This window comes from Acanthaster planci, linkage group LG08 (assembly GCF_054643075.1).
Source record: "Acanthaster planci isolate LZ-2023a linkage group LG08, COTS_SCS, whole genome shotgun sequence".
NCBI classification, from domain to species: domain Eukaryota; kingdom Metazoa; phylum Echinodermata; class Asteroidea; order Valvatida; family Acanthasteridae; genus Acanthaster; species Acanthaster planci.
Genome location: NC_141784.1, coordinates 16,090,606 through 16,110,802, shown reverse-complemented (window position 1 = coordinate 16,110,802; position 20,197 = coordinate 16,090,606). Strand labels below are relative to the sequence as shown.

At 39.8% G+C, this 20,197-nt stretch overlaps 1 protein-coding gene across 3 annotated transcripts in view; it reads right to left on the bottom strand.

The window, feature by feature from the left end:
• The window catches only part of LOC110987803 (CUGBP Elav-like family member 3-A), a 100,147-nt gene that overhangs the window by 28,230 nt on the left and 51,720 nt on the right, over window positions 1–20,197 (bottom strand). For all 3 annotated transcript variants that reach the window (XR_002599328.2, XM_022250894.2, XM_022250895.2), the window contains exons 4-8: window positions 20,000–20,128; window positions 17,816–17,895; window positions 13,189–13,356; window positions 11,138–11,315; window positions 10,682–10,837 (exon numbers count right to left, since the gene is read on the bottom strand). Coding sequence is in view for 2 of the 3 variants with exons in the window: in XM_022250894.2 (XP_022106586.1) it covers window positions 10,682–10,837; window positions 11,138–11,315; window positions 13,189–13,356; window positions 17,816–17,895; window positions 20,000–20,128 (711 nt within the window). In the remaining variant the exon portion in view is untranslated. The remainder of the gene's footprint in view (window positions 1–10,681; window positions 10,838–11,137; window positions 11,316–13,188; window positions 13,357–17,815; window positions 17,896–19,999; window positions 20,129–20,197) is intronic.

Below are 20,197 nucleotides of genomic sequence, written 5' to 3'. Positions count from 1 at the left end.
ACTAGAAAGGCAGCAATTGTAATTTACTCCAGTATGTAAATAAACACCTTTTCCCCTTGTATCACAGCCAAGCTTCATAACTGAAAAGCCTTGGATGACAAAAGGAATCAAAACCATCACCAAAATCATCAGAGGACAATCCATGAGGGGAAGCAAGAGTTGTTGAAACAACTAAGCAACAAGATCATGAGCAAAATTACTACCGCAGATGCAGTAACAATGTAGGTCAAGCCTCATGGCACAAACAAAACAAAATAATGCTCAGGATGGTGACGACTCTGCACTGAAATTCCAACAAGCACAGAACAAAAGAAGGTAACAGTTATCATTGAAATATTAGTCTCCATCCAGTGACCTCCCAAATCTGCACGCATGCATCACAACCAGTGGGCATTCCTATGAGTTCAATACTTGAACGGTGTACACTGTACTACATGTAGTGGAGCCTTTAACGTGTGCCTTATGATACTATACATGTACATGATGAGTTTAAAACTTAAAAGCAAACCAAACATCTGCAGAAGAGGAACTGGAGTGGTGGACTAATTCACATTTCCTTTAAATGATCAAGAGCTTTGGACTTAAACTAAGCCAACATTCTCATTTAAGGGGCAATGCTGCCTCCATGGAAGAAAGCTGTTCTCCAAAAATTCCTAAGTCTGACCATTCAAAAACCTCAGAGTTTTTGTCATACGTGTATATTTCCAAAGCTAGAATAAACTTCATCAGATTTTCGAAGATAAAAGGTTTAGGAAATCTACTGGCAATCATTCTGAGTTGAGGAATGCTACCTCCCAAAATAAGAATGCCCACACAAAACATTAAAACAGTCCATACATGTAGTTGCTTGGTAACACCTCACCCACCAAAACCTGCAATTGAACAGATTTAAAGTCCTAAGATGTCCAATTATAGTATGATTTGCTCACACCCTGGGGGGTTAAGTTAATTATCTCTTCAAATTTCATTCAATATCAAAAAGATCAAAAGAGTTCTACCCATTCCCACTCTTGAAATCTCTGAAACTAATGCTGAATTCCGGGTGCTATTGTTATAGTACTTTTGAGGGGCAGACAACTAGTGTACAATTTTTACAATACAGTACTTTTTGGCATGCCAAAAATTATTAAAATAGCAAAAACATGTACATGAACAAACCAAGTGAAGGCTTTCAACTGAGTAAGAGACTGTAGGGGGTGAGGCATTATACTAATATAATCTAATATTAACCACTGCCTGTCAGGTGGAATTTGCATATGCAGGATGAGTTCCTGGGCTATTTTCAAGATTTTTCGTTTTTGAATAAACAAAATGCATAATTTCATTTACTGGACGTTTTACACAAATGACTATCTAGTGGCTACTCTAATCTGACAGGCAACCTCCATTGAAGCCAAAGTATTGCAGCCAGACCTGCCGCCCAGTAAAGAGAGCCCAGATTGTGTGGTGTAGCGTAATTTCCTTTGTTCTTGAAATTGGCCCAGTGCGTTGCTGAATGGCAGTGGTGTCTTTTCAAATGCCACCAAATTAGCATGCAGTGGTACTGTATTGCTCATCGCTGGCGTGCTGGAGCACTTTTGTCCCCGTTGATAATCCGCGGACACTGAACGCTGCAAACAGTGGTACACTGTTTCAAAACAATGATGGATTACCTCCGAAAATGCCAGCAATCTGTGCTGAAAGTTTTTGGTAATTCCCAGCAGCTCAGTCTTTTGTTCTGAGTACGGTCGTTTGTTACAAGGCCCAGCTGCTTTGTCCAATTTCGGGCAACCCAGCTATGGATACAAACCCAAGGTACCCGGTACCAGGAACCCCGGCACTGAGTGGTTACTGGTAGTGTATATGTCACTCTACATGTTGAATGTATATGTCACTCTACATGTTGAATGTATATGCCACTCATATTGTTTAAGGTATCAGTTTCTGGTTTTTAAAGCTTTGTAACAATTTCTAAATGACTGTAAATGTTTTTAAACCACATGTGACACCATGCTACAATTTCCCTGCTCCATTTGTTTTCTTGAATGAATGGGCCCAGACCAAACACCAGAAGTTGTAATCTTGGATGGACGAGAATGGTATTTTATCCAGAATCAATATATCTTGAGGGTCTGAAAGATGATTAATCCTTAGCCTTAGCCATTTTATGAGGAACCAACTGTATTACATGTAATTCCCATCGTACACAATCCTGTTCTATGGTAAGGGTATGCAACTCGCTTCGTCTTCTAGCAGCAGCCACTGCTATTAGAAAAACTGTTTTAATGTCAAGAGTCACAGAGAGGCAATAGCTTTATATGGAAACTTTGTCAAGGTTGACGTAACTGACCCTATATCTTGAGAGGGGACTAATCATTGCGACAATTTGTCATCGTCGGCTGTTACACAGTCGTGCTGAGGATCAACAGCTTCAGGCAGCAGCGGTCGCCATATTCACCAAACGTCCTGCTGCTCTAAGGGATCACTCAGCAATAGCCAACACATCAAGTGAAGTGTCTCTGGATCTAGCAGCAGAATCTTGAAAATGAGGTTGTGCCAGCAGATCTACCATACTATATGGACATCGATTATAATCTGAAAACAGGGTTGGCTGGGCCTGAATGGGACAATGCGGATTATCTTGCAGCATTCCGACTCTATCTTTGAGATGGAGTTGAAATGGTCTCATCCTCAATCTGCACCATGGAACTAAGTCGATTAAACTGGCCATGGGTCCCAGAAGACATAAACATGCTACGGCCAGAATAATTTTTGTGGAAAGGAAAAGTGTTACACACTCTGTTTGGTTAACCACGCCCCACAGAAGATCCAGCTCTGCCCCTAGGTAGACTGCCTGAGTGGAGGGTTCAGCTGGAACCCCTTCTGATTGATCAGGAAGCCCAAGCAATCTGCAAGTTCTTGAGTTATTCTGACAGCCTTCAGGGCCTTGTCTTTGGTGGAGTCCAAGATGAGTCAATCATAGAATCTAAATTTTCCAGTTTCTCAGAATTAATGCATTCTGGTGAATATCTTTGGGGGTGTTGAGTAGTGTTGTAGGTCTTGAGACTGGTCTTAGTCTCGAGATCACTTTTTGCCGGTCTCAGTCTTGGTCTCGGTAGCTGTGATCTCGGTCTTGGGCCCCTTTGGTCTCAATATTATGGCTGGTCTCAAGTTGATACCGGCAATATGCAACATTCACCAGCCATAATATTGATCAATTACTTCGTGTTCACTTATAATTCACGGTGTTGCTTCATCGGCGTGTTGTCTGGTCCTGTTGGTACCAGGAGAAACATTTGTTACCCCGTAGATCATACTGTCAGTTTTGTTATGAATCATTAAACTGTGGTTGTGTTGGACGCTAGATTGGAAAGTTATCACCCATTACAGCAGTGCCACGTATGCAACCGAAAGGAATATGAATGCAAAGCATGACCATGTGTATACGTTGTACATAACGTGCAGTCTACAGACCTAAATGGGTGCAGTGCAATAATGTCACTTCAAGATGAAGTCTCTTAGTCTCGGAGCTCCTCAAGGGTGTGTGATTCCACCTATTTTTGTCCACAAGGAATTCAATGGTTTGTTGATTTGTGTGACAGTCATTACTTGGTCTTGAATGTATACAACACAAAAGAAATGAGTTTTGATTTTTGGTGATTTTTGGATATTCTAGCCATATCCCCTTGGTCATACATGACCAGTGTATTGAGCAGGTTTTCGAATACAAGTATCTGGGAACAGTGAGAAGCTGAACTGGAATAGAAATTCACAATGTGAAGCTAGCAAGGCAAGCCTGAGGTTATAATTCCTAGGAAAACTTCAGGTGTTTCATGTGGATAATAGCATTCTAGTACTATTTTATCAGTCGGTGATTCAGAGTATTTTTATGTTCAACCTCTTGTGTACTTTTGGCAATCTCTCACAGGTTAATATAAAAAAGCTTGAAAGACCGTGCAGAATTGCCCAGAAAATAACCCAATCAGACCTTCCCTCAACTTGTATGAGAAACGCATTCTTCTGAAAGTCCACAGCATTATGTGGGACCCTGTAACCCCACTGCACCTTTGAGTTACAATCAATTGTGAGTGCACTTTTGTGTCCCCAAGACTATGCGCTGCCAGTTTAGACAGTCGCTTGTTCCAAATGCTTTTCACATTTTGAACAGAAATTCCAAGCAGTAGATTATTGTCGACTTAAGTGAGTGAAACTGAGTTCACGTAAAACTGTGTGCACCTTGTGTCATTGTTCAATCTTAATTATTACTCTGCTATAATTTATAGCTGAGCCTTTCCTGCCCTGCACGACCGCAGACATTGAATTGGCACATGGTCAATGTGTTTTCGTGCAATGTTAACGGCGTACAGTACGTCTTATGTCTTTTTTTTTCTTAGCAAGTAAATTGTGGGCTTTAGTTTGACAATTGTACTTGATGTGCGTAAAGTGTGTATGGATGATTTGTTGTAATATTTATATACTTTTATAACGTGTTCTATTTTCGTAATGTGTTTTTGTCCGGTGGAGTCTAATTTTTATGTTTTTACATGGACAATAAATTTTAATCCAATCAAGGGTTTAGATTCGATCAGCACAACACTGATCAATCAAAACTGCCAGAAAATCGTGTTTCCAAGGGTCAGCTGGGCCCCATGCCTTTCTTTAGGAATTGGCGACCACATTGTTCCAGAGACATTGCTATTCCTGTGAGGTTTGTATTCAGCAGGCCGACCTTTGTGACCCTCAGCTGATGCTGCACGACTGTCTGTAGCTGAATGGGGATATGGTCTTTTGTCTGATCCAAAGACAAATCATAAGATTCAGAAGGTTTGTGTGGGGCCAACAGTAATTGCTGTGGGCTCACTGGCCAGAGTGTCTCACTTCAGTTTGGGAACCATATGGCGTGATACATGTAGTTGCAGATATCTATGTAAAATAACTATTTCATGCCGGGAGGATGTCTGTTCATCTCCAGGATGGCCCACTTGGTACAAGATCCCCTGCCAATGTGGCAAAGTGTACATTGGCGAGACCAGTAGGGACCTCCCTACCAGACTCAATGAACACAAAGCCCATGGCAGGAAAAGGGAATACGACAAGTCTGCCATCATCAAGCACTCCCATATCAAAGACCATAAGGTCAACTGGAGCAAAGCCAAACTTCTCACCAGCATCAAGCAACAGCACCTGTGCTGCGTCAGAGAAGCCATCAAGATCATCAAGAACAACACAGTACCACAAGACATTGGTTTCCACATCAGCGACATCTGGCGTTTCATCCTCACATCCCAGTCCAACGGGTCCCCTATACCATAGGACATTTACATGGTGGCAGCGGTCTAAAATACAAACCCACATCATGACCACTCAACTAATGGCTCAGCTCCCCCTGCCAGGGAAGTTTGAAGGTGGAAACGGGCCAACCCAGTGTGAATTGTGGCCTAAATGGATCAAGCATTTTGAAAGCTTTCAGATCGCCTCTGGACTCAATGCAAAGCCAGACTGGGAACGGTGGCCTCTGGACTCAATGCAAAGCCAGACTGGGAACAGGTGAGCACACTCCTATATTCTATGGGTGATTGTGCTGATGATATTCTGATTACCCTCAAATTCAATGAGGAATCAGCAACATATGATCAAGTCAAGAAGGCCCTAAATGAGCATTACAAAGACAGGCGAAATGTGATTGTGGAGAGAGCTCGGTTTAATAACAAACATAAACAAATGCTGGGTGAGCCAGTGGATGCCTTCATCCAAGATCGATACAGATTGGCTGGCAACTGCCAATATGGGAAGCTCAAGGAAAGTCTCATCAGGGACAGGAAAGTTGTGGGAGTGTTAGATGATAAACTGTCTGACACCTCACAGTCAAAAACAGACCAGACACTCGACAAAGCAATCCCACTATGTCGCCAGGTGAGGCTCGAAACGAAAACTGTGACATTGTAAGGGGTAACACAAAGCCTACTAGTGTTGACCAGGTCAACAAATGCAAACCTGCTCAACTTAAACTCTGCAATCAAAAGCCCAAAAGCCAGGCCCAGTAGTCACAACCCAGACAAGATTCTGCCACCGGAACATGCAAATGGTGTGGGTAGACAATGCCACTCATGCCTGCACTACCCAGCCAAAGACGCAGTGTGTGACAATTGCCAGAAAAAAGGCCACTTCAAGACAGTTTGTCAGAGTGCTCCAGCACCAAAATGCAGCTCTACAAAAGTCCATGAAGTACAGGACACCCTGGATGATGACCTTCCATTCCTTGGCAAAATTATCGGCAACGATGATGACTACTGGAGTGCTTACATCGCCATGAATTTACACGGTACCCATTTTCAGCTTGACACTAGGGTGACAGTGTCCGTCATCAGTGACACAAATCCATAGTTGGCCAGAGTACAACTGAAGGAGACAAATCAGTCCCTCCGTGGTCCAGGTGGTACCCCACTTCCAGTGACTGGTATGCCGACTGCAAAGCTGCAGTGCTGCCAGAAGGAGATCACCTAGCAACGATATGTCATCCAGAACCAGAGATGTTTGATACTCAGCAAACGAGAATGTGTCGATCTAGGCCTCGTGGCCAGATTCTACGAGGTGAAACAAAGCTGAGCTCCCAACTTCTAAGCAAAATTTTCTGGGTTATTCACCGGCCTGGGAAAACTTTCGACACCACACCACATAACGCTGTGTCCTGACGCTAGGCCTGTATGCTTATACACACCACAGAAAGTGCCCTACCCCTTCTACTACAAGTGGAAAAGGAGATCCAGTCTATGCTTCAACAAGGGGTCATTTCTCCAAACCAATAGCATGGTGCTCAGGTTACTGTGCCTAAACCGAACATTGCATTCCTATTGCATCTGTGTTGAATTAACAAAGCTAAACAAATGCATTCAATGCAAAATACAGCCCTTGTCTTCAGTCAACGAAAGTCTCGTTAAGCTGCGCCAGAGTAAAATCTTCTTGAAACTTGACGCAAATGCGGATTTTGGCAAATTCCGCTTGATGAGGAGTTCAAAAAGACCACAGTTAAGTTCCTGGGTCATGTGACTGACACAACTGGCCTTCATGCTGACCAAAATAAGATTACAGCCATTGCAGAATTCCCAGTCCCGTCCAACATCTCAGAATTGTAATGGTTCATAGGAATGGTTAACCAGTTCGGGAAATTCGTCTTAGCTTGACAGCAATTAATGAGCCAGTATGCCAGCTGTTACAAAAGGTCACAGCATGGTATTGGGGTGACGCGCAGCAATCCTTGAAACATGTAAAGAACTTGCTCACTTCATCCAAAGTACTAGCCCACTATGACTCCAGGTGCCCTACCTTTGTTGCTACTGAAGCTTCATTAACCCGTACTGGGGCCGTTCTGCTCCAAACCCAAGATGATGGATAACGTCTGGTTTGCTACGCGTCACACTCACTCAATGTGAAAAATTTTTTGACAGCATACTTGGGCTACTATTCGTCCTCGAGACGGACCACAAGCCACTTGTGTCCCTTCTTAGATCAAAGGAACTTTCCAAAATGCTGCCATGCATTTTTCGCTTTCGCCTACGTCTCATGAGATTTAACCCGACAGCCCAGTATGTACCAGGCAAGCATCAGAAGTAGAAAGTTTCACTATGGAGACAATGACAACACTCCTGGCAAGCACACAACGACTACTTGACATCACAACAGCTCAAAAAGCGGATGAAGAATACACCCAAATCAAAGAGTACTGTTTGCATAGTTGGCCGGCATACATGCCAAATACACCACTACTCCATCAGTACAGGGAGAACAGAAGCCATCTCACTGTTCTCAACAATCACCTCCTATATGACGATAGCATAGTTTTTCCCAGATCCGCGAGATTGGAAATGCTTGACTGCATCCATCAAGGTCATCGGAGTATCACCAAGAGCCAAAACCGAGCGCGTACATCAGTCTGGTGGCCAGGTATATCTCCAAAAGCATTGAGAATATGGTTTTCAAATGCCAAACCTGTGCCAAACACCGACCAGAACAATGTGAGCCCCTCATATCTGCAACATTCCCCTCCTGTCCCTGGGAATGGCTGGGTATGGATCTGTTCGAATACCAAGGCAAATTTTTTTGATCATCGTCAACCACTACTCGCACTGGGTAGAGATTAAACCTCTCTCCAGTAAGCAACATGCCTAGACTGTGATTCGAGCTCTGAAAGAAATCTTCACAGTACACGGGATACCAGACTTCGTGGTATATGAAAACAGACCGCAGTTCAGCGAACACTCATTCCAACGATTCGCTAAGGACTACAGTTTCATCCACACCACCAGCTCATCTCGGTACCCACAGGCAAATGGTGAAGCTGAGCGAGCTGTTTGCACCATGAAGGGCCTACTTCAGAAAAACCAGCAATCTAACCTTGCCCTTCTAACATACATGTACAAAGCTACCCCCCTACAGAGTGGGCTATGACCAAACGAACTTCTGATGGGAAGAAAACTCTGCACACAGCTACCAATCCTTCCATCGAAGCTACAGCCTTGAGTACAACCGGAGCATCACCTACAAGTGAGACAGAAAGAGGATCTCTATCGCGATAGCCAGAAGTGCACCTTCAACCTCCGTCATCGTGCCCAAGACCTACCAGTGCTGAAACCAGGGGATCCAGTGTGGATTAGGGATCAAAACAGTCACGGAACGATTGTAAGCCAGACACCTGAGCCATGATCCCGCATCATCCAAACTAATCATGGCACATTCCACAGCAATCGCTCAGGACTGGTTAAATCACCAAACTCAACCCTCCAAATCCGGTCACCAGCAAAGCCGTCTCTGCCCTCTCCCACCAGGTCGGAGAAAACCATTCCAGAACCTTCAACCTTGGAACCTGCACCAACAACTCTGCCACAGATGTCCTCTTCATCTCTTTCACAGACTCTCAATGCCAAACAATCTGCTGTGATGACATGTTCGGGACGTTTAGTGAAACCCCCAAATCATCTTGACTTGTACATTTAAACATAAGTCAGCCAGAAAAGATAAAATATCCAGTCAATCCCCTACAAAACAAAAAAACTGTTCTAAAAATAACGAAACAGTCCTTGCCAATTTGGTTGCATCTTGCAGAAAAATACTGCAATGAAGAAAGAATAAAGTTGAAAAAACAATGAAGGTTTGTATGCTTAAAAATTTAGAAGTAAAAGTTGCACGTTCATCAGCTAGTTGTTAAAAGTTTCAAGAAGTTTAAAAAGAGAAAAAAAAATAAGGAAAATGCACACTCCGCCAAATTCAAATGTTTTTTTGAACACTGATATGACATAAAGACCGAAGCTTTAATATACATAATTGATTTCTGAAAGGTATGCTTATTAATGTTCAGTCTTAGAGTACACTTATTTGTACTTGAAGGGGAGGTACAGGAATATGTCTTGACCATATATCTATTACAGCGCCCTTGCTTGACTGCAATTGTAAGCATATAGAAAGTGTACGTGGAAGCAGCCATCTTTAATAAAGTAGTTACATAGTAAACATCCTCTCCACAATCTGTCAATTCCATCTAAATGTTACAGGTCTAAATATAAGTGTGCCACAGGTTTAATATAGAAACTCACGCCACATGTAACAAAACTGGGAGGAGTAACACCACATTTACCCTTGCGTGACTCCAACAAGTCAAATCTACAAAAACTCTCATAAATTTCTAGTAAAGAAACACAGCAGAAATATGACTGATGGCTGGTGGTTATTTCCACAATAAAGAATTAGACAGCACTATAAAGATGATTTATTAATTACCACAAAAAGAGTTCACATATAGGTACAACTAGAATCATCATTGAAAACACCAACAGCTATCAAAGGACACAAAAAGTGGTGCATACAACTCCTTCAACATATGAAGGAACACTATTTGCCACTATCATACGAATACTGAAAGTATTTCATGTACAAAAGAGCACAGACACAAGTTGGTACACATGCCAACCCTTTTATTCTATTACAACTTGACAATGCACAAGTGAACAGCCAACAACCAAAACAGCTAACCCAATGAATGGCCACCACCACTTCAAATACCGAGCAATCATTCAAATGCACACTTAAACCAGAGGAGAAACGATTGCACAATACTTACAACTGCCTCTACATATACCGTACATATTAACTGAATAAGAGTGTGTTGAATGGTTAAGGGGTTGAGCTAATAGTCACTGTCACACATACAAGGCATTCTGCACGATACAATGAAGGGTCAACTCTAAATGTATGTTATTTGCAAAGTGGGTAATGTTTTTGATATGTGCATGTCACATTGACATGATCAAAACTTTTCATTTTTGAAACAGCCTCAAAGTTTGAAGGAACTTGGTGACAGTGAACATGGGATGCATGAAAATGCAATGCACATGAACACAAATTCGATCAATATAATATCAGTACAGCTTATGGACTTTAACCTGAATAGAAAGAGTTGAGGACAAAATTTGGCCAAGTTACAGGAGCCACTGTGTAAAGACACAGTGTGCACATACAACATACCATTAACATATCCAAATGTGCAGACACCCACAAAAGGCAATTAAGCATGGATGTGTGTCAGCAGTGCAGCTCAAGTGTTACTCAATTTGCTCTCTTTTGCAGTAACAGGATATTTCTGTAGTAAGTCCAAAGTGCAAAGTCGGATTACTTTTACTAACTAATGGAAACCTAAAGAAAATATACTTACCATACTCTCCAGTATACTGATGTATACCATTGGTGTAAACGGCTTCACTATTCTGGCCATTAGTGGGTAGAGCCATAGTGTATGTTGGCATGGTGGGTGATGGCAAGGATGGGGTTGTGCAATTTACTGTGGCTTGGCCTGTCCCTGGAGTAGCAACTATCCAAAACAACATCAACAATAAACCAATGGTGTAAAATGTGCAAAAACACAAGTTTTTCCATAATTAAGGCAACACTAAAACTGAAAGGCAAATCACATCCATTGTAGCTGTGATGCAATTTACTTTGGATTTTGTCGCACACATTTAAGATGACAAATGCCTCAACAAAAAGCATTCTCACTGTCTTTCTGCCACAATTGACAAAATATAAAAAGTGTCTCATAAAGGCAGACAATTTTATACACTGTTTGCAAGTACATGTGTATCTGAGAACTCATTTGATTGGATGTTCTTACATGCAAAGTCACTAGCAGTAGGTGTCATAGTAGTGGTTCCTGCTGTAAAGCCATTAGCAGCAGCGACTGCATTCATCTGTTGAACTTGGGCAGCAGACAGAGCAGCAGTCATTGGATTCATGTACGCAGTTGCCATGGTTTGCCCACATGCCATCAATGCTGCCTGCTGCTGCATTAACTTAAGAAAAAAGAATGAATCAAACTTTGAAACATTATGGGCATTATGATGGAATTAGACCTAACAGATTAGATACTAACAGTGATACAAGTGCATCAAATAATAGGAAGATCTGCAACTATCTGCAATATACCCCCCAAAAAGGTTCATCATAACTTTGAAATGAAAATCAATATTGCAGTTAAATCAAGAAAACTAACATGTGAGGTCATATTATAAGAATCAAGTTAAAGTACCAGGACTATGTAAATGTGGCTTGGCTGATTAGATATAGGGTTCATTTGGACAGGTGATAATGATACTCAAGTACAAGATATAAACCAGATATCTGCGAAAATATCTGAATGTTTGGAGTATCTTTTTGTCCAAGTACAAATACACTTACAACTGTATCCTTAACCACAGTCCACAGCCCAAGGACTCATTTACTGCCTACGTGTCATTGTACTTTGGGGATAACTTTTACAAGGTTTGTTTTCATACATTTTGCACTTGAGTGCCACAGAAACTTTCAAAGTGACAAGATTTCAGAAATGCCGTGAGAGTGCATTGCTTTTTTTCTGCAAACTCTGATGCACTTATTTCATGATGTACATGAATTCAAGTAAAAAATGATTTTTGCCTTGTAAGGTGAATAATAATGATACACGACATCTACAGTATTTATGAATGTTTTATAATACTATCTTCTATAAAGAGAGAGTTTGAATAGCAAACTGCATGTACATGTCATGCAGTCTTGTGTTCTCTGACACCCAGTTTGAAGATGTCTTAGCAATCCAGGCAAGTGAAAAATTGGAGCAACCCATCAATATTAAAAATGTGTGAAAGCAAAAGAAATTGAATGTATTCTTGAGCAACTCCAGCCCTGGTGATGAAAATAAAGAATATCAACCATTCTAGATATTAAAGCCACACATGCAACAGGGTAACTTTGCAGCATGAAGACATGTATAGCAGACCTGCACATATGGCATGGAAATTTACCAAACCCAGACAAGTGTGATCCAAAAGAGATTGGTACCGAGAAGTAAACAGTTTATGAAAAATTGTAATCTATGATGAGTGTGACATTGGGCAAGCAAATGAATAACAGTGACATCAAAGTTCTGAAAGAGAAAGCTAAACTCAAACATGGCAAAACTGCCAAACCACCACCAAAACTGCAGTATCAGGACAATCCATGACACTGCTGCTTATGCAGTACGACAAAAAGGCAAAAGCATAACACTGGTGGTTTCCATTTCTCCCTCATCCAGATAGACAATGGACATGTACCCAATTAAGATTGTACGTAACAAAACAACAGCAAAGTACCACCAACCCAGACATAACCTTGGTCCATCCAACCTCACTGTCTTCTTCAAATCCACTTGAAGTCCAAAGTAAACTACATGAGTTGACAAACAACTAAAACTGATGTAAAACAGTAGTATAACTGGTGCAAAGTTGACAAATACAAAATACAAAGTACCCATCCCCCACAATCAAATATCAAGCTAACATCCCATATTCTACACCAGCTTTACAGTTGATGTTATGAACTCTAGACATTGAAAAATAAGACACAATGTACCCTTTATTTATCACTCAACCACCTCCAATTTCAATGACCACATAAACATACCATAACAAAACACAACACCATCTTATGAACACATTAATTTCAACTTGGTTCAAGTAAGTTACTTAAATAATACTCTTACATGCTCAAACTTCCAAAATGTCATCACATCCTCTGCAAATGACCAGTTGCAACTTTTTTTTAAAATGACAAGCACCTACCAGTACCTGAGTAAATTCTGTGAATATGATGAATATAAGGAGCACAGAATACAGTTCCAAAGCTGAAAGTCCCGCTTCATATACTCACAGCTTGTGCATATGCACCGTAGGCTCCTAATCCTCCCATTGGTGTAATGGGCAATGTTGGACTGAAGAATCCTGAAACTGGCCCGGCAGGAACAGACTGCTGCATACGGCGCATTTGCCTTTCTTTCTCTGTATCAGCAAATTTCACTACCAGGCCTGTGGAAGAGCCCTGTAAGACACAACCTTATAATCAGGAGCTTGATAAGCAAGTAATCTTTTTAAATTCTATTGGGCGTAGTCTCACCAGTAGCTGCTGAGGCTCTGAGACAAAAGTTTATATATGAGCTTTTGTTTGAAAAATGACATTCACTATGAGCTATGCCCTCAGTGGTAAAAATGCTAACATGAATATTGTTATTAAAAAACTTTTTCTTGGGGATGTGACTATAATATGAAAATGACTGAGTGAATTAATGACACGCAGCTTAAATCAAATCCCCCAGAATGTTTGACCAACTGCTGCACTAGTTTGGGAGGGGGCAAATTTGAAAGCCAACTGGCCAGGCAGGGCATGTAGGACCAAACAATTTCCCCTACTTCACATGCTCTTTAAGAGTTCTTAAAACTCTAAAAACCTTACAGCCAAATATGAAGCAATCATCATTGCTATTCCCCAACGCCTCAAATATTTAACATATGTAATCTAATTACATGTAAGGCAGCATGATGCTATAGGCAGCTTGATAATGCTAATAACATCAGCTTGACCAGACAAGTTTATTTAAATGTGGAAAGAGTCCCTTAAAAATGGAAGGATCAGAATTCAATACCAGCCCCAGATGTGACACTGGTTGAACGTCGCAAGCACTGATTGCTCTTCAATCCTCACTGCTAGCTGCAGTATAAATGTGGCACTATAGAGCATATCAAGGGCATTAAGCAATGTTCTTGAAAGGTATTTTCGTACTTCACATAGGGAAATGTACAGGGGGACAAGTTTCAACATCATTTTCTCTCAGCTTCTGCACTTTTTCACTTTTGTCTTTGGAACGCCCTCTAAACTCACTGTAGCTGGTGTGAGAGAAACTGTTGGAGAACAAAATAAAAACTTGAAAATTTTGTTTGTTCAAAGCGGCCGTGGTCGAAAGAAATCAGTAGGGTTCTGTTTTGTGTGTTCTCAGAGCTGTAAAACAAATTGTGCAGTATGTTAGGGTACCAGCCACCTTTCTCATTCGACGATGTACAAGGTGCAACATCTAAGGTTAGAAAGATACATGTACTTATGGTTCTTTTGATGAATACCATCAAGGGAGTATCTGTGTGAAGTGACTGCTATGTCCAATAACTACTCTTTTTTAAGCCTTTTCAAGTCCTACTCACAGTATGACATTTTAAAGTACATGTAGGTGCCTACATATACAAGTGGTGTATACACTGCATGGTACCCTGAAGTACCATACCAACCAATTGGACTTGGTTGGAAAGGAGTCCTGTAAATTTCTTTTGACCTCATGTGCTCGGGGAGAAAGCAAAGGTTGTTATTTTGTGTAGTGGAAAATTATTTGTGATCAACAAGTACATGTAATAGCTGTAATGATTTAAGAGGGTTTTCTGAAGACAAAAGTGAAAAAAAGTGCAAAAGCTCAGAGATAATGATGTTGAAATTCATATTGGTGCCCCAATACATATTCAAAAGGCAGCTCAAACTTGTTAGCTCCACTTGCTATTTATGTGCATGCACACACTTTTCATTTATTTATTAGTTAAAATTTATTAGTGTTAGTCTATGTTGCATTGATTTATACACAAAAAAGGTTTTCATATTTTGCTGGTTTCGAATTTCTTCTTGGGTGATTCACTGTTGTTTAAATCACGAACCATTTACCCAGGGATGTGCAACCACGAGCGGCTCCAGTGCAAACACATGTGCGACCTTGGTTCAATGCTTGTTACGGATTGTTATTACCCCCGCAGGCACTCTTGACTTTTCCCAAGAAAACTGCAACCATATGACACGTGTTGCAGCATGCAGCATGTACAGTGCAGCAGTGGTTATGCCGAGACGACGCGCTGCCTAAATCTATTTGTTTCGACTAATAAATCTTCTACATTTATCGATTTCAAGCAGAAACCAAAGTTTTCATGAGGCAAAATTCCCCAATTTTGTAGTACACTTTTCTCAGAATGTATAAGATGAAATATATTGAGCAGCATAGTTTTATAAAGGGTGTACCCTGACTTAAAATATTACAAGAAAACAAAGTGGTAGACAGGAATATGTGTTTTATCATTAGAGATAATCCAATTTAATTTCTGCTGTGATATTGTGCTGGCCGTAACACGCATTGAACCAGCTCTGAACTTAAGTTGCACATCCCTGGGTAAATGGTCCGTGTTTAAATACATATAAAAAAGCAAGCATACAACCCTTTCTCAGAAAAGGTTTTCATTGAATTAATTTTGGGTTTACAGTTTGAACAAAAACCTACACAATAACCTGTCTTCCCTAGATGATATCAAAGCAACAGTGCCCTCAGATGTCCAGGAAAGCATGGGTTATTTCAGTGTTTTAAAAACTTGCACTTTTCCATCCATTTAATCGAAAAGGGATGTGAAATCATTTTTATACATTGGAGAATAAAATTGCAAAAAATTTGGGGCTGAGCAAAATTTGTTGCTGCTATACTTCAAACAAAAAATGAACTAAATACAATAAAACTGATTCAGTAGCTAATTAAGGTATTCTGCATTTAAACCTTAAATTTAGATTGAGTCCAAGTGTAACTGCATTGATTAACAAGTGATCATGTACTTGATTAACAAGTGATCATGTACTTGATTGACAAGTGATCATGTACTTGATTAACAAGTGATCATGTACTTGATTAACAAGTGATCATGTACTTGATTAACAAGTGATCATGTACTTGATTGACAAGTGATCATGTACTTGATTGACAAGTGATCATGTACTTGATTAACAAGTGATCATGTAATTGATTAACAAGTGATCATGTACTTGATTGACAAGTGATCATGTACTTGATTGACAAGTGATCATGTACTTGATTAACAAGTGACCATGTACTTGATTGACAAGTGACCATGTACTTGATTAACAAGTGATCATGTACTTGATTAACAAGTGATCATGTACTTGATTAACAAGTGATCATGTACTTGATTAACAAGTGATCGTGTACTTGGTCTGACCACCCACCACTAGTAACAAGGCTTTACTGAGAAATGCCCATTTAGAACAAGCCTGAAATATGCAAGGCAATTAAATGATCAAGAACTCATAGCTTTTGTCCTTAAAATAATAGAATTTAAGGTCACAAATTTGGGCAGTAAATGTATTAGCCTACAGAATTGATCATTTTGTACAGGGAAGAACACAAACTAAAAGAAACAAGAAAAATAAAATACCCACGGGGTTCGAAAAAAATACCAATCCTCTTCCTTAGGCTTACCCACTACACCCACAAGCCAACTCGAACATTTTTTTCCCCTTCTAAGCCCATAACCCTACATTCTGTAATAATGCTGAAGCTGTTACATTATTCCCATTACACCCTGCAAGCCCATAACCCTACATTCTGTAATAATGCTGAAGCTGTTACATTATTCCCATTACACCCTGCAAGCCCATAACCATACGTACTGTAATAATGCTGAAGCTGTTACATTATTCCCATTACACCCTGCAAGCCCATAACCCTACATTCTGTAATAATGCTGAAGCTGTTACATAATTACCACTACACCCCACAAGCCCATAACCCTACATTCTGTAATAATGCTGAAGCTGTTACATTATTCCCATTACACCCTGCAAGCCCATAACCCTACATTCTGTAATAATGCTGAAGCTGTTACATAATTACCACTACACCCCACAAGCCCATAACCCTACATTCTGTAATAATGCTGAAGCTGTTACATTATTCCCATTACACCCTGCAAGCCCATAACCCTACATTCTGTAATAATGCTGAAGCTGTTACATTATTCCCATTACACCCTGCAAGCCCATAACCCTACGTACTGTAATAATGCTGAAGCTGTTACATAATTACCACTACACCCCACAAGCCCATAACCCTACATACTGTAATAATGCTGAAGTTGTTACGTAATTCAGGTAATGCCATGGTATATTTTGGCTTCAGTCCTAATGGGACATTTTTCTGTAAAAAACTTTCTTTGTTAACAGTGCTAGGTAGTCAGACTGGGTGGATGATCCTCATGATGTGCCGTATATGATACACAAAAACTGAAACTTCTGATGAGGCAGTTTACTTTCCTTTTTTAAACTTTTAATTTGAATATAGAATGGCAGCTATCTGGATTAAAAAGTTTCAAGTATTAAATGATCCTTGGCCGAGATAAACCTAATTTATGTTATGTTTTAAATTGACATGAAGTTGAATTTACTCTATACAATACGATGGAAAACCCCAAAGGTTGCACCAGGGCACCAAAATTTACTGTTTTGTAGAGTGAAAAGATCTGAAATTGCAGATGAAAATTATCAACAGGACAATCTTCTTGAAGTTCTTTGCCTCAATGCTCTTTTGACACTCTTAAGTTCTTACATACTGTAGCTAAACCTACAGAAGTTAAGCCATTTTCTTATGTGCATGTGCATGTATGCAGTTCTTCATTTCATGTGCTTAAATACTCACAGGCATAGAAACAGTTCCATTGATGTTGTTGATAGCTGCCAATGCTTCCTTTCTTGTGTTGAACTTGATGAATGCACACCCTGAGTCAAAACATTTTGAAAAATTTCTACCAATTTTACTCTCAATGCAACATCCACACCACTGAACATAACCAGTACATACATATGCATAATGCCTTTCATATACCCTTGCTAAACTAATACACATATAGCACATTCTTTTTAAAAAAAAATCTGTGACATATTCCACAATCGAAAACACAAGGAACTCAGATCTGAGACTCTGCCAGATTTGGAAAGTTTGTTGGAATAAACACATTTAGTAATTTTCACTAAAAAAGCACAAGAGATACAATATCAGCTTGCAACAGAACATACCGTAGTGCTTTTATGCTAAGTTTTGTAAAAATGCACTTGCTATACATACAATGCTCTAAGATAAATATGCAGAGCAAAACCATGTACAAAAATGACGGCATTAGCCCCCCTCCCAAATCTCTGGTTTCTGGTCAGGAGCTGGCTCCAAAAATAGTGCGGCGACACAGTTCTCTTTTACCCTAACTTTTTTTTTTTTTGAAATAATTTAAAATAAACGTGCAATGGCCATTGCAACTGCATGCGCACGTAACTCGGGCTGCAGCTACCAACACTAAAATAGACTGGCCCTCACACTTTTACTGTTTAAAAGTATTTTCAGCTTGTACACATAACTTGACCATCTCGTTTGTCTGGTTTCAGATGTAAATGTACATTGTATAATACAGAAATGACATCATCTGAAAAAGAGTGCCAGACTAAATGTATGGGAAACTACAGGGACTACTGGCATTGCTAAGCTTTTACAAGTGGGGGGCACCAGCATTTTATGGGGAGGGTATCAGCTTCAGTGGTTTGGTCTTTTGGGGCAATTTTTTGTTACCCTTGTTCAATATCCATTCATCCTTTTTTTTAAAGTGGGGGACGGGGGGGGGCATGTGCCCTCCCAGCCCCCCTGAATGACTTGGATTAAACATACCAACTTTAATTGCTTGTAATTTGACACCTGATGTCATCATATCATCATCATCATCTGTGCGTGGAAGTCTTTGCTTGGTGCAACTTTGTTCAAGATGCAAGATAGCAAAGTAACCGAAAAGCTGAAAAGGCCTTAAGAAAACAGTTTTTAACTAAATGGGTAAAAATAAATATTCAAACTTTAATGATAAATCATTTTATGAGGTCATCATGACAAAATTATGTGATCCCGAAAACACGTTCTACCTACATAAGCATATTTATGCAGATGAAATTAGAGCTCGACAAGTGTGTGTAAATATGTGAAAATCACAGATTTTGCTGTTGTCATCATGACATAACAAAATTTTAAAAACTACCTAGACATCCACTTGGCCTATCCAAGGTCTTGTAAAAGGAATTTTGAAAAAAACTTGTTTGTTTGTAAGTTACGTAGACTGGAAAGAATATTAAAAAAAGGAAAATAAAAAAATTATTAACTACAACGATGAAGCCACCATGGCCAACTGCTGTATATATTGTACAGCATACATTGTACTGTACATTCATGTATGACGATGTAAAATGAAAACTTGACGATGTAGATTGTGCTCCGTGAGCTTTAAGTGATCAAGGGACCTTTCGTGAGTAGTTAGTAATCCAAATGAAGACAGACAAAAGAATAACCACAATAAAACTACAACAGGCACTCCCAGTAACCTTTACATTTTTTACTTCAATGCGAACATGGCTTTTGGGTGTCATAACCATTTGCCAAGTTTTCCGATATATACATGTAAGTAGCAGCTGTCAGGGATGCTGCAATTGCAGCCTTGTCAAAGACAAAACTCTTTCAGATAAAGAAAGAGTGAACTTATAAAAGTTTGCAAAAATGTTACACAATTATCTAAAATACAAATTCAACCATTTTCTTTATAGTAATTAATCTTCACACATTTTTTATGCATAGTTTTACAAACATACTTAAATTATCTAATTTCACTATCTTCAACTCATGGCACAACACAAGAGCCATTACAGTCAATTTATACCACTGAATTTTTTGCATGCATTCATACATGTACATCTTTTTTGTAAAATGTAATCTGCTCACATTTTCTTACCTACATTTTTTCATCAACCCCAGATTAAATAAAATAAATGCAAAGTCATTTCTACTTTCAATACTGACCTCGACTGACACCATTACCATCACGTAAAACAGTACACTCATCAATCTTGCCAAATCTGCTGAACATAGCTCGCACATCTTCATCAGAGTGATGCTTATTAAGCATACCCACAAAAAGCTTCCGGTCCTCTGAAAAAAAAAGTACCCTCAGATTATTCAAAACAATAAAAAAGGAAACACTCTGCAAAGATAACAAAT